The 14,093-nt window shown below is 51.6% G+C and overlaps 1 protein-coding gene across 1 annotated transcript; it reads left to right on the top strand.

Moving 5' to 3' along the window:
- The first annotated feature begins 1,405 nt into the window (after nt 1–1,405).
- Nucleotides 1,406–13,891, top strand: Stc2 (stanniocalcin 2). Its single transcript, XM_034507816.2, has 4 exons — nt 1,406–2,039; nt 3,872–4,014; nt 6,262–6,473; nt 11,310–13,891. The coding sequence occupies exons 1-4, from the start codon at nt 1,889–1,891 to the stop codon at nt 11,692–11,694; spliced, it is 891 nt and encodes a 296-aa protein (XP_034363707.1). The 5' UTR covers nt 1,406–1,888; the 3' UTR covers nt 11,695–13,891.
- Nucleotides 13,892–14,093: the final 202 nt, after the last annotated feature.

Here is a 14,093-nt window from a genome sequence, read left to right as displayed (position 1 = left end):
TCCCAGGGCACCTTCCCACCTCCTTCCTCCAGTCTGAAGCAGAAGTCACCCTAACCCCCAGCTTCCTCATTTCCCTCGCTGGAGAACAGCTGGCACCCAGGGAAAGCTGAGCAGCTGCGGAAAGTCAACCTGCGCGCCCATTTCTATACCCCTCCCCCAGGCGTGTCACACGTAGGCTCAGAAGAGGCTGAGAGCGCGCCTCGCTTCGGAGGCCCAGGGTTGCAGTCGCCGCGGGCGGTGGGTGATGAAACCTCCCAGGCGCATTACTGCAGAATGCGAGGGCGAGAGGGAAGTCGGGCAAGGACAGGGGTTGAGAGTTGGTACCCAGGCTCACCTGTTCTCCAAGACTAGGGTGGGGAGTGCGGGGGAGGGGCAAGGAGTGCCAATACCGGACGAGGACCAGGTGGCGCTAGGTGGCAGCGCTTGCCTCTCCACCCTCCCCCAACCAAGCTGGCCCCCCGAATTACTCCTTCAGGTTAACGAGGCCAAGAGCAGCAGTTCCTGTCCCGGGCCCAGAGCGAGGGAGACGTGAGCGTGCACACGTACACACACAGCAGGGAGGAGAGACGCTCCCGGCAGCGCCCAACTTTCTCCCTGTATCCTCCAGCCGCGGAGATTGCTGCTGAAGGCGATGATTCCCAGGGTGCTTAAGGAGGGGGCTTCAGGAAGGGGAGAAAAGATGCAGAGAACGTCCCCAGATTTGGGCGGGGGTTGCTTTAATTTTACATCAGAGGACTGCGGGGTAAAGAAAACCCGTAGCTGGGCTGAGTGGCATTTGGGGAAGAAAAAAATATGAAGAGTGTGTTTGGAGACGCCTAAAGTTGCCTGTCAAGCTCAGGCCTCTGGGGCACGCGATGCTCCGCGGGCCGCCTGATCCAAGGCTGCCTGGGCCTCCAAGCCACCAGCCAGGAAATGATGCAAGTCTGGATTGTCACCTGGATCCCTGAAGCCCAGACAGGAATCCGTCTGGATTGGAGGAGGGGCGAGACGAGACGCCCCAGGTGTTGTTGGATCCATCAAATCCAGGCAGAAAGAAAATGGGAAGTGGGCAGTCAATCGGGCCAAGCGCTTCAGGGCTTCAGCGCCTGTCTCCAAGTGCCTTTTTTTTTTTTTTTAATATCAAGCTTCACGACGCTTAGGAATTCCTACCAGAGCTCAATTTGCTCGCACCATCTCTGTGCCCAGGTATCTGTTCCAATCTGTTCAGGCTTCGGGGCTGAGAATGTCACTGTGTTCCAAAGAGGAAACTTTCCCAGCCGGATGCGAACCCTGGGGACTCTATCCTAGTGAAGACCGACTTCTCCCGCTCCACCCTTCCCCCCCCTTTTTTTTTTTAGTTTTTAGTTGCAAGTAGAGCTGGCATCCGCTTTAATTATTCCCCCCTCAGTCCGTTCGGCCACTGCCCCTGAGCACCCGCACACGCGTCTCGGGCCGCGCTCACACACACTCACGCAAACGCGTGGCCGCCGCCAGGTCTGCAACTTTGTGGGGCGCTCCCGGCGGCGCTCCGCTTCCTCCCGTAGTAGTTGGCGCAGGCCCCGCCTCCCGCTGTGTTGTCAAACGGGCTGGGGTCTCCGATTGGTCCAGCCTCCGGGACAACACCTGCTCGACTCCTTCATTCAAGTGACACCAGAGCTTCCAGGGATATTTGAGGCACCATCCCTGCTATCGCCGGGCACTCGCGGCGCGGCTAACGGCCTGGTCACATGCTCTCCGGAGAGCTACGGGAGGGTGCTGGGTAACCTCTATCCCAGCCGCGGCGAGGAGGAGGGAAGGGGCCAGCGAGGAGGAAGAGTGGGAGGAGGGGGGAAGCGGCGGAGGAGGAAGAGGAGGAGGAGGGGCGCACAAAGAATCCAGGTCTCCAGGCGGGAGGGTGATACCCAGAACCATGTGTGCGGAGCGGCTGGGCCAGTTTGTGACCCTGGCTTTGGTGTTTGCCACCTTGGACCCGGCGCGGGGGACGGACTCCACGAACCCTCCGGAAGGTCCCCAAGACAGGGGCTCGCAGCAGAAAGGCCGCCTGTCCCTGCAGAACACAGGTAAACGCGTGCGCCCTGCAGCCCGGAGCTGCCGGGGGTAGAACAGGGTGCATGCTCGCAGCGCGCCGGGTGCCTTTCGCCCCAAGCCGGCGACCCGAGCTCACCCCGGGCGGCACAAACTCTTGGTGGCTCGGGACGTGCAGAGGGACGAGCGAGGCGAAGCGAGGTCCGGCCCCGGCAGCGAGAGCCCGGAATCCGCACGTGCTAGCAGGGTGATGAAATGGCTGAGGCAGGACTTGTTGCTAGCCTCCCCCGGGGCTGAGGGGGAACGAGGCTGCGCTTGACGCTGCTGCCAGCTCCAGCCAGAGTCACGGGCCCGGAGCAGGGTGCACTTCGTCCCGCCTGGCTCATGCTAGGTACCAAGGGTCCCCGGAGCTGGGCTCGCCCTGCACCCAGAACTTCGTTTCCAAGGCGGCCAGCCTGGCAGGGACTGTCTCCCTTTCCTCCAAAGATGCCGGACATCCCAGAACTTTCCTGGTCAATTAAATGGCATCGAGAACTTTTCCTTTGGGGGAGGGGGTTCTCAAAGCGTACCTCTGATGCTGCGGCCATGCTCCTAGCCAGGTCAGCAAGGGAAGAAATGTTGACACGACCCGAGTCGTGCGCGGCCCTGCTCACCAGCAAGCTGCAGCGCAGAGCCTGGCGTGTGGCACACGGGGCTGGCCTTCTTCCCAGCTCCCGGGAGAGAAAGAAACGTGTCTGCCGCTCGACTTCTAGCTCACGCCCCCACCCCCGCTATTCCTCGGGGGACCGCGTGAAAGTGGCGGCCGTGGCGTGCGTGCGCTCCTTGCCTGAGCCGGAATGCACAAGTGCCGGTCAGGGTCCTCCAAATGAGTGATCGCTGCCCTGCCCGCGGTCACGCGTGGAGTCAGTTCAGCCTCTCGCCCAGGCGCACAGTCCAGGGTCTCTCGTCCGCTCTGCCCCCTCTCGGATTTAGGCACCCCTTCACAAACAGACGCCCCTCGTTCTCTTGTTAGATTTCATCTGATACAGATTTTTCGACTCGTGCCCCGCCCTTCTTCCAAAATACACTTTCCTCATGTAATTTTGCGGTTGGTTTAAATCGTAGAACTGCGTGAGCGAGCGAGGCATGAGACTGCACTGCCGCAGCCTGACAGCTCCCGATCTGTACTTTCAGGCTGACGAATTAGGACATCTTGGAAGAGGGAGCAGGCTCTCAGGGCCTCAGGGATTCGAGGGGATTAAGTGATATCTCACACCGGATCCCTAATTAAAAGGAACTTCCAAAGCGAATGGTGGCGGGTGGAAAGGCCAGCCCCCACCTGCCTCCTCCGTTCTGAGGCTGTTGCCAGCTGCAGCCTCAATGGCCTGGCATTTTTAATACGGGTGGTTTGGAGGCACGGCTTTAATAGGAATCTTGTTTTGATTTTTAGGTGTTGAATCATAAAGCTGAATTGAAGTTGCTTGGACGCTTTCGTCTGGGGTCAGGAAGGAAATGGCCTGCAGCCCCAAGTAGAGAACGACATTTAATTCATGAAATGTGGTCACTTTTAAGTCTTATTTTCCCTGTGGGTTTCAAAAGCTAAAGTGTTTTCTGCTCTTGAACAGGAGCCCCACAAATACCCTCATTAAGTGGAAAAGATAAAAAGGAAGAAAAGAAAAAGCTCAAACTAACTTCTGACTGTGATATTTGTTTATCTTGGCTAATTTTACAAATACCCATACTTTCCACACAGTAGTAAATAATGACATTTTTCCTTCCATTCCTTAGATTTTGAAATTGGCACGACTTTTCTCTCCTTAATTTTTTTCTCTAGCCCTTATTAACTCTTAGCACGGCAGAAAACTTTGTGTGCAACTTTTCGTTTCAGCGGAGATCCAGCACTGTTTGGTCAACGCCGGGGACGTGGGGTGTGGTGTGTTTGAATGTTTCGAGAACAACTCTTGTGAGATCCAGGGCTTACATGGGATTTGCATGACGTTTCTACACAACGCTGGAAAATTCGATGCCCAGGTAAAAAGAACATAGAACATAAAAAAAATATTCTGGGCTGCTATAGAGGGGTTGAAAGATTGGCTGGAGAGACTTGTTAGCAGATTTCCTGGACTTGAGTTATTTGAGGGAGTCTGGTGTTTGCAGGTGTGCAGCTGGGCACTGGTGTTTCTGTGTTTCCCCATTGCTCTGTTTTCTGGAGTGTCAAATCCTTCTACATTCTTATGCTGTAACCACCCAGGCAGAGCAGGCTGAACACTGAAGTCACAGCCAGTGATAAACAGTCTGGAAAACTAGAACCCAGTCCCAAAAAACCATCACATTAGGAAGAAAGGGCTGACGTGGCAGGGATCCTGGCTATAGGTAGCAAAGGCTCATCTGATTATATATATACACACACACATATATATATGTATATGTGTGTATATACACACACACACACACACACACACACATATATATATATATATATATATATATATATATATATATATATCCTAGACAATTCACAGCCTCCAAATAGCAGTGAGCAGAGTCTCCTTTTCCAATCTGAAAAGTCAAAACCCTGACTGAACCTCCCTTGTCTTACACTCAGAGCTGAATCCACCTCAGATATCCCAAGGTAGAGCTGAGTTGCTGCCTAGGGCAGAAAACCAGTAAGCAAGCTGATGGTCCTGTCACAGAGGGCCCAAATGCATGTTTAGATGGCATGTGGCATTAGGATCGCCTTCACTTTGTGCCCAGCTCTCGTCTCTGTTGAAACACCGTTTTATCTCACACACTTCCTCTCCTATTTCACTGGAGCATGGTGACTAAGTTCGGAAGAGGTCAACAGTTGAGGTGTGATTTTATAAAAGAGCAGTCACTGTCTGCTGACACCCTGTGGACAGCCTGACAAAGCAAGGCCTGTCTACCAGAAAGGGATGAGATGGGCCTGCAGCCTAAACTGCGGAGGATGTGAGGTATCGGAAGGGGAAACAGAAACCAGGAGGAAAGGGAAAGAACTTTGAACTCCTCGAGTCTCCTTAAAAAGGGTGACCCCCCAACCCCCATCAGAACTGACTGGAGCTGGGACACACACCATAGGAAATCCGGAAGAGAGGAGTGTGGCCAGGGCCTTCCCACCGGATGTCAGAGAAGAATACAAACACCAGCTTGCCGCAGCCCTCACAGAGATCCATCCCTCCTTGTTTTCTCAACCAATAGGAATATGTTCTCAAGGTAGAAGCACCCTTTCCAAGTCACTTCTCAGCACACAGCCACTTAGGAAAGTGCCAAGCCCTGCCCTCCATCCCATTTGGCTCCGGCCAAATAAAAGAAACAGGAGCCACAGGAAGGGTGTGTGTGCCACATGGGTTTCCACTGTCTGTAGACCTATCTAAAGAGAAAACCAAAATAAATATGCTGGCTAGCTTCCCACTTCCAACCTAACCTGGTTCACTTTCTCAACTCAGTGACTTCCAGACCTGCTACTAAAACAAACAAACAAAAACAAAAATCAGAGGTTGCCTTTTCCAATGGCCTATTACCATAGTAACTGAAGAGAGAGTCGCTGTTGGACACCCAACAATGTCTCTAGGCCAGGTGGATAGGAGTGGAGGCAGGAGCTTGCTCCCATATCCCGGAAGCTATCTCTTTTCTGGCCTTGGCACAGTGTGAGTCATATGTGTGCCGGGCTGCCTCATCTCTCTGAGGCAGAGCTGGGAGGATGCTCCCTATCCCACTCGAAAGCGGCCACGCTAGGTGCCAGGTGGGCCTTTTAGAAACTGGAATCCCAGCCGTTTAAAAGCAAAGGATGTTCCTTGTAGAAGCACAAGAGGAGCAGACAAGACCATGAGCTAGAGCCCTAGAAAGGAAATGCTCCAAGTGCCTCCCATAGCTAGAGCGCAAAAAGAAGTGTACTCTCCCTGATACTGGCCAGGGAGTTATGGCCCAGTCCCCTGGGGTTCCAGATAATTTGCTACCAGACAGTCCCCACCCAGCTGCCTGGAGGAAGCCCCAGTTTCAGGAAACTGGAAGAGTAACTGGAGTGGAGAGGTGGAGATGCTCCTGTACTCTGACCTGATGGGGACGTGGGGTGGGGGATGGGGTCATGTCACTCTTGGATGTAGCTCCCGTGTAGCCTCTCACCTGAAAGAACATCCATCCAAATAGAACCTTGGGACCCTGAGATTAAAGACTCCTGTGCAACCCTGAAACTGGCATGTGTCATCCTGGCTAGTGACAAAATCTCCTTCGGCCCCTCCCTTCTGTGTCCTCCGTTTTCAGGGCAAGTCATTCATCAAGGATGCCCTAAGGTGCAAGGCCCATGCCCTGCGGCATAAGTTTGGCTGCATCAGCAGGAAGTGTCCGGCAATTAGGGAAATGGTCTACCAGTTGCAGAAAGAATGCTATCTCAAGCACGACCTGTGCTCGGCAGCGCAGGAGAATGTTGGCGTGATTGTGGAGATGATTCATTTCAAGGATCTCCTGCTGCATGAGTGAGTAGCATCCAGCCCCCAGGAGAAGGGTGGAAGGGGTACCTGGCAAGCTGGGTTCTGAGGGCTGGAAGTGTGTATGAGGATGCTATTTTGGGAGGTGAACTACCTTCAGGTGGATACAGTTGTGGGGTGCCCCAGAAAGCTCAAAAGCCCCCCAGAAAATCATCCGATTTGAAATTCCCACAAACAGAAATGGATCATTTTCACTAAGCACAAAATATCTACAGTCAGAAAGTTTCCATCCTGCCCCTAACCAAGTCCCGCTACTGGTTATTGTGTGGTCCAAGTAGCTCACGGGTGTCAGTATAGACAACTGGGACATACTGACACTCACCTGGTTTTGTGTGCTAGGTACTATGCCAAGTGTGCTACCCAGTCCTCACAACAACTCTTTATATCCCCAGTTCACAGATGAGAAAACTGAGCCCACTGAGGTGTAGGACACACAGGGAAAAGCAAAGCTAGGCTCTAGGGTCCAGGCAGTGTGGCTACAACAGTTGCTCTTAAATATTCTAATCTGATCTGCAGCCTTTTCATCTTTCAGAGACTCTCCTTCCCCATCTCTACCTCTGCAGAAAGCACAAACACACATCAGAAACTTTAGTCTGCTAGACATGCATGTTAAATTGGATTTAAAGAGTCACAATTCTGTGATAAAGCCAAAAACTCTCAGACCGTGAAACACACCGCACCTGCAGGATCCTGGATCTTCCAGAGCATTAAAGCAGACAACATCATTGTTTCTAACATGAAATCTGGTCCATAGGCCCCAGAGACAGATACAGAGCAAAAGGGACAGTTGAGACCAGTGCCGGTCACTGCCCCCTCTGTAGCAATGCCCATCTTTCCAAGGTGATTCATTGGGCCAGATCAGCACAACTTTAGGGACAACCTCCCGGTTATGTCACCAAACATATTCCCTGCCTTCACCACACTTAATGCCTAGATTCTGGTGGCAGCCATTTCCTGTCCCTACCCACTTTACACAGCCTTTGGTAGCTTGCAACACCTTGCTTGGTACAGTATTGGATTATTCGTGGTGAAATTCTGCAAGCTGCTCTTTCCAAAAGCAAAAAAATATTTTGCATGGTTTTTGAACCCTACTAATGCTTTACAACATATTTTTGTCCTCCCAAATATTTACAAAGGAACAATAGCAGCAGCAATAGTAATTGTCTTGGATTTTCTCTTTGGTGTGCCAGGACCTTGCCTATTGGATATCCATGGGTTACCGTGCTTGTCTTTCCAAACTAACTACAAGATTGAAAATAGCATTTTCATTCCATAGAGAAGGCTAGTGAAGCTAAGAGTTTTAGTTTCTTACCCGTGAGATCTGATTCCTCCTTTGCAGCCTGGGGAATGGAAATTCAGTCTTCTCTGGCTATCCACAGGAGATGGATGGTTCAAGGACCTCCCCAACATTCCAACATCCATGAATGAGAAAGCCTCAGATATATCGATGAAGTACTTGCATATGATCTAGCATTCTCCCGTCTACTCTGGATGCGTTGTAATACCTAAGACAACACGATTGCTGTGTAAGGTGTTAGTCTACAGTGCTTAGGAAACAGTGTCAAGAAAAAAAAAAAATCTGCTTCAGCACAGAGCCAAGCAGTCTCTGAAACAGTGATCCGAGGGTGGCTAGTTGAATCCACAAGCACAGAGATAACCATATGACTGAAACTGCATCTGAGGAGTAAGCCGGCTGTCAGGATACCTTCTGCCGTGCTCCTCCCTAGCCTGTTCTAGACCTGCTGAGTTTTCGTGGGTTTTCTTAATTACTCCCTCATCATGACCACAGGGTTAGGGTCTTTTCCTTCAAGGTGCTCTTGAAAGAAGCACATGTTTACAGCCAAGGAACCTCCCAAGGCTCTGTATTTAAAATGGCTTCTTGGCCTTGTGAGTGGGAGGTTGGGTGCCTGGTAAACATCTATAGTAGATTCCTGGAGTGTGTGAAGTGTTGGCATCCTGATCAAAAGGGGGTCTCTGGGAGAACTCATGATTTTCAGGTTTGGGGAACACACACCCCGCCCTAGAATTTAGAAAGGGTGTTTTAGTGTCTCTTCCACAGAAACATGGCCAGGGACTCTTGTTTCAAAGGATCCCCACACACCATTTAGAATAAGCAGTGGTAGCCAACTCTGGCCTATTCTGGAGAAGCAGGTGGCCCACCCTGAGCAGAGGCGTGGGTGTCTTAAAAACACTGCCAGGAGGCCACGTGCAGGGCCTCCTTCTACTAAGCCAGTCCTTCTGGACAGCGGAGTGAACCAAACTCCAGCTACATTCCCTTGAAACCCTCATTCCCTGTTGCAATGCAGCGATGCAATGCCTCAAGTTCAAGCAGAATTGCCTGAACTTTGCCCAATTTTCAACCAGCTTAACTGATTAAAAGGGCCCTGTCAGCCCTGAAATACCAAGAAAGTCATCTCTGAGTGTGTGGCAAGAGTCACAAACACTAGAATGCGAGCCAACTTTGCTTTTTCATGCTAAAGAGGAGGAAGTCAGTCTCTGCAGAATCCAAACCAGTCCATCCGTCTTCTAGGCTCATGCTGAGAGCAGGGACAGCAGCAATGTCCAGTCTGCAAGCTGCCCCTGTCAGCGCTGCCTGTCTACCCCACTTTCTCCTTATCATCTGCCTCCCCCTAGCTGTGGCCAGTCTTCCTGGGCCTCTGCACACCCTGTCACCAGGTACTGGCAGTCACCAAGGGTTTGGAGCCTCAGGCACATCCCCCTCCTTCAGCCTTGCTGACACCCAGTTGAGTGCTGGATTTTGTCATCAGACAGGCTCAGCCTGCAGCCTGAGAAGGCACCTTGCCAACCCAAAGCACGGTTTAGATTAACTTCCTTGGCCACACACAACCCTCCCCACAGGGCTCAGCTTCCTCCCTGTGAGAGAAGACAGAGCAAGCTAAAGAGAAGGGGACTGCCTTGGGAGACCAGTGTCTGCCTTTCAGGTCCTGGGTCCAGTGGCAGAAGTACATGATGAGGAAGGCTCCAGAAACAACAGTACTCCCGGGAGAGTTTCATTAAAGGAAAGAAGCTGAAAGGGGAGAATTGGTTAAGAAACTGTGACAGAGGCAGCAAGCGACAGAACATCCATCTTGCTTCCATTTTTCAGATAGACTTGTTAGACTTGAGCTTCTTCAGATAGTGTTTGTCTCCAAAAGGTAGAAGGATATGAGCAGCTTCAGAATCTCTTTCTAGGTATCTTCCTCAAAGTGTTCAACGAGCCAGTGTGAAGCTGTCCTTACCACTGGCAGAGGCCTGCTGGAGAGAGCCTCAGGACCTTGCCCACCAGCCAGGCACAAACCGTGAAGCCCAAGGAATAAATACAGGCCTCAAAATGAGCAGCTCCAGAACATTCCTTTGGGCTGTTCCCAGGCCAGGCCGTCCTTGCCCTGGTGTTCCCAGAGGGGACTTTCCTTCTGTACTCTCCTGGTTCTTACATCCTTGAAGTAAGGACAGCTCACTCCATTCCAACTTGAGGAGTAGCTAGCAAAAATGGCACTGACTATAACACATGTCTTATCAGAGACTCTCGCTTTTTCTGCAGAGCAACAGTTGCCAACTTGCAGGGGAAAATTACAAGCACCCTAGGGTAGACATCAGAGAGTCAGGTCAAGTCCCCGGAAGGAGAAAACCCTTGTTCCTTGTAAATGGCTGCACATCCCATGGTGATTTCCTTATGGGGGGATGGGGGCAGGGTTGTATGCCATGGGCAGGTATGTCCAGGACTTTTACCAGCTAGAGACTGCTTGATTCTGGTTAGCCACACAGTCACATGAAGCATCTCACATTCTTTTTGGAATCCAAAGAGGCCAGTCAGAGTTAAGAAAAGCTCAATGGATAGGCCCTGAGAACTCACTGATGCAGACATGCTTTACCCAGGAAGCCCATAAATATAAAGAGTGGGCACACTTCCTCTGCCCCTTACAGCGAAGTCCTCCACCTGTTTGGCTAAAGAACAGCTCGGGCTGTCGTTGGGGTCAGTGCAGGTGGAGAGCACAGCTCTGAGGCCCCTACAGACCGTATTTGTCTCCCAGAGGGCTGTTCTCATTCTGGACAGGGGCACCGTGACAGCCATCCCACGCACCAACGTAAGGGAAGTCCTGGCTGGCTGTGAGGGCTATGGACAGCATCCCAACACCCTGCTACCTGCAAAGGGAGATGACACCACAGGGAAGTCCCCTCTGCAGTGCATCTCTGTTCTTTGCAGATTCCCCTAGACAGGCTTACCCTGTCTAAAAAACCAAAAAGCCCTCCATTGTAAGCATAAGCCAGGACTGCACAGACAAGGAACATGGCCTTGGGAGACCCTCACTGACAACCCCTATGAAGGGCAAGGTACCTGTGGAGCCTTCTGAAGGCAGCTCAAGAGCTCCTTAGTCCAACACCACACACACACACACACACACACACACACACACACACACACACACGAATTTGATATTGAAGGCCCTCCACCATTTGCTAAGACTGTCTCCACTCCACCCAAAATTCACCAAGTTCCTGCAGCCTGGATATGCCCAAGGCACTCCTTCGTTCTCTGTTCACACAGCTCCTCAGCCTGCAATGCCAACCTTGAATTAATGTTCTAGCCCTCGGGGTTTCTTTCCTCTTGTGCATCCACATTGTCAGTGGCCCTTTTTCCTGGGGCTCTACCCATCTGAAGAGCAAGAATGCCTTAATAGCCTGTGTTGCCTACTATGGTACCCAGTCTACAAAGATCACCCACTGAGCCCAAGTTAGGCACCGCCTCCTTCTTTCTTGAAGCTCCCCAGGGCTCCTTTAGGACATACTCCACCCTTACTTTCTGCCTCCGGCTCTCATCTCTAGGCCCTATGTGGACCTTGTGAACCTGCTGCTGACCTGTGGGGACGACGTGAAGGAGGCGGTCACCCGCACTGTCCAGGCTCAGTGTGAACAGAGTTGGGGAGGTCTCTGTTCCATCCTGAGTCTCTGCACCTCTAACATACAGAGACCTCCCACCGCAGCCCCTGAGCACCAGCCCCTGGCAGACAGGGCCCAGCTCTCCAGGCCTCACCACCGGGACACAGACCACCACCTGACAGCCAACAGAGGTGCCAAGGGTGAGCGAGGGAGCAAAAGCCACCCGAATGCCCATGCTCGAGGTGGAGTGGGTGGCCAGAGCGCCCAGGGACCCTCTGGGAGCAGTGAGTGGGAAGACGAACAGTCTGAATATTCCGACATCCGGAGGTGAAGTGAAAATCCGGCCATGAAAGCTTTCCTCCAGGCCGTCCATTTTCTTATCTATGGACATTCCAAAACATTTACATTAAAGAGGGGGGATGTCACACGCAGGATGTGTGCAAATTGTGGACTTCGTGCAGGTGTGTGAACAGGTGAGATGAAGATTCCAGGGCGGCAAGGTCTCGGGTGCCTGGTGGGTTGGCACCTTCATAAGCTCTTTGGAGGGAGTGTTGCCTTGAGTTGCCTTGTTACTTTGTCTCTTGGGTCTGTGGAGCTAGAGGGTGGCTAAAGAATGGGTCTGTTGAGGGGAGGTCAACCCAGGAGGGAAGGGGCCAAGGTGGGTGGTAGACCCTCCCCCACAGTTCCCGGTGCTGTCTGCAAGGAGCAGGCAGCTGGGTTCCGGGGTAGGGCTGAGTGGGAAATGCAGCTGACAGGCGGAGAGAGCAGAGAGGATGAAGGGGCTTAGCGCCACGCAATACCAAACCGGAAGTTTAGTGTCGCGCATGGGATCTTGTGTTTCAGAGCTGCTGGAGGGAACTTGGATGGTACATTTTCTGTGTGTCGTTTCTGAGCCATTGTTCTGTCTGGGGGACACTGAGGAGTGGCCTCTGTTTATTTTGACCACTGTTTCAGATCTCCATTTTACTTTTTTTTTTAATCATTTGACATCTACGTGTCTGTCATCTAAATAAATGGCTTTCAAACCAAACGACTGGGTCACAAAAACCAGTTTAGAGGAGGAAGAAGACTAACCCCAGCCCATCTCTGGAGGATAAATTTTTGTGAGTTTTTTGTTTTTTGTTTTTTGTTTTTTTTAATAGCAGCACTGCCCACGTGGGCATCTCGTCCCCCTCCCCGCCCCGGAACAGACGGATACCTATAGGGAGACACACAGACAAGGACTCCTTTCCACAGACAGCCTTCCCCTAGAGTTTTGCTCTCAGCTTGACCTCAGCCAAGGTCCATGAACCTGTATGTTGAATCGGTGTAGCCAGGCTGGAGTTCAGCCGCTGTATGCCACAAAGAGGGAGAAGAGAGGAAGGCATCGAGATGGCTAAGGAAACGTTGCCTGTGGGGAATGTCACTCCCAGCATGCTTGGGTGAATAGCTTATTCTCTAAGAGACAGGGCTTTCCATGGCCAAAGTGGAAATTTAGCAACAAGGAGAGAAGTGCAGATGGACAAAAGAAAGGTCAAAGGGGAGAGAAGGGACTGCTCGGGTTCCACATCGGGATCTCCTTCCTCTTCAGCTGACTCAGTTATTCCTCTGGCAGCCAGAGTTGCAGAAGTGGAGGGAATCCTGGGCCAGGTCTCCGGAGCAAGGCTCAGCCAACTTTTTCTATGAAGAGCCAAATAGTAATTAGGGAGTTTCAGTTCAGCAAGCTGCATGGTTTCTGTTGCCGCTAGCCAGCTTTGCACAGCACAAAAGCCCCCTCCGCCTCATAAATGAAAAGGCTTGGCTCTGTTCCACTAAGGTTCTCTTCAGCGGGACCCAGCTGAACACACCTCAGACTGGACATAGCATGCTCCCTGTTCTAGGGAGCAGGGTGAAAAGCATACATTCAGCCTTACCCAACTCCCCTAGTTCTTCTTGGCAGGTCCCTGAGGCCAGAGTCAGCCACGTTTCTCTAAACACTTCCCCAAACTCAGCTGGTGTCTCTATGTGAAGAATCTCAATCTCTCATAGACTATGCTTGGAAAAAAAATGTTATTTGGGGAAGGGTGGGCCGGTGACATGCTAGGAAACCCCCAGAAAGGTGTGAGGAGGCAGAGAAGAGAGAGAGTGTATTTAATCAGTTCTGCCCAGAAGGAAGGAGGCCCAGCATTGTCAGGCTTCACCACAGGAAACGAATGTAGATTGTAGCCCTCTCATGCCACACGTCTGTGTGCCACCTTGACTCTTTCTGCTTACACCACTCACAGACATTCTCCTCCGTTTCTGACTCAGCTGCTCACTTGTCCCAGAGTCTGGACTGGGTTCGTCAGTGTCTTGTGTTCACTTACTGATGTTCTATTTGTTGTTCGTACTGTAAATATTCATTGTTCATATTTATTATCTCAGTGTCCCCCCCCCAGGCATAAAATCGCTTCCTCTGTTCATTTAAACCCACTGACTGATTTCTGTTGTGTATTTTCCACACCTCTGTCATCCCTCCCCCGCCACTCTGTCGCCCGAAAAAAGTAAAAAAATATATATCATTTCATGGTTCCTTCTGTGATTAGAAACGTGGAATATAGTTATCTCTCGGGCCTTTTTGCTCAAAACTGTTCAAAGTCTCGTGTGCCTGATGGCGTCATTTGCACAGTCTAAAACATAAGCAGAGGCAGCTGTATGAAACGGCTCCTTGTGCCTCAGCTTCACACACAATCACTCGGAGCCTTCCTGTGAGGAAGGATGCAGGTTTCCAAA

Source organism: Arvicanthis niloticus, chromosome 6, assembly GCF_011762505.2.
Source record: "Arvicanthis niloticus isolate mArvNil1 chromosome 6, mArvNil1.pat.X, whole genome shotgun sequence".
Lineage (NCBI taxonomy): Eukaryota > Metazoa > Chordata > Mammalia > Rodentia > Muridae > Arvicanthis > Arvicanthis niloticus.
The sequence above is the reverse complement of the archived record's forward strand: the minus strand, read 5'-3'. Positions and strand labels throughout refer to the sequence as shown.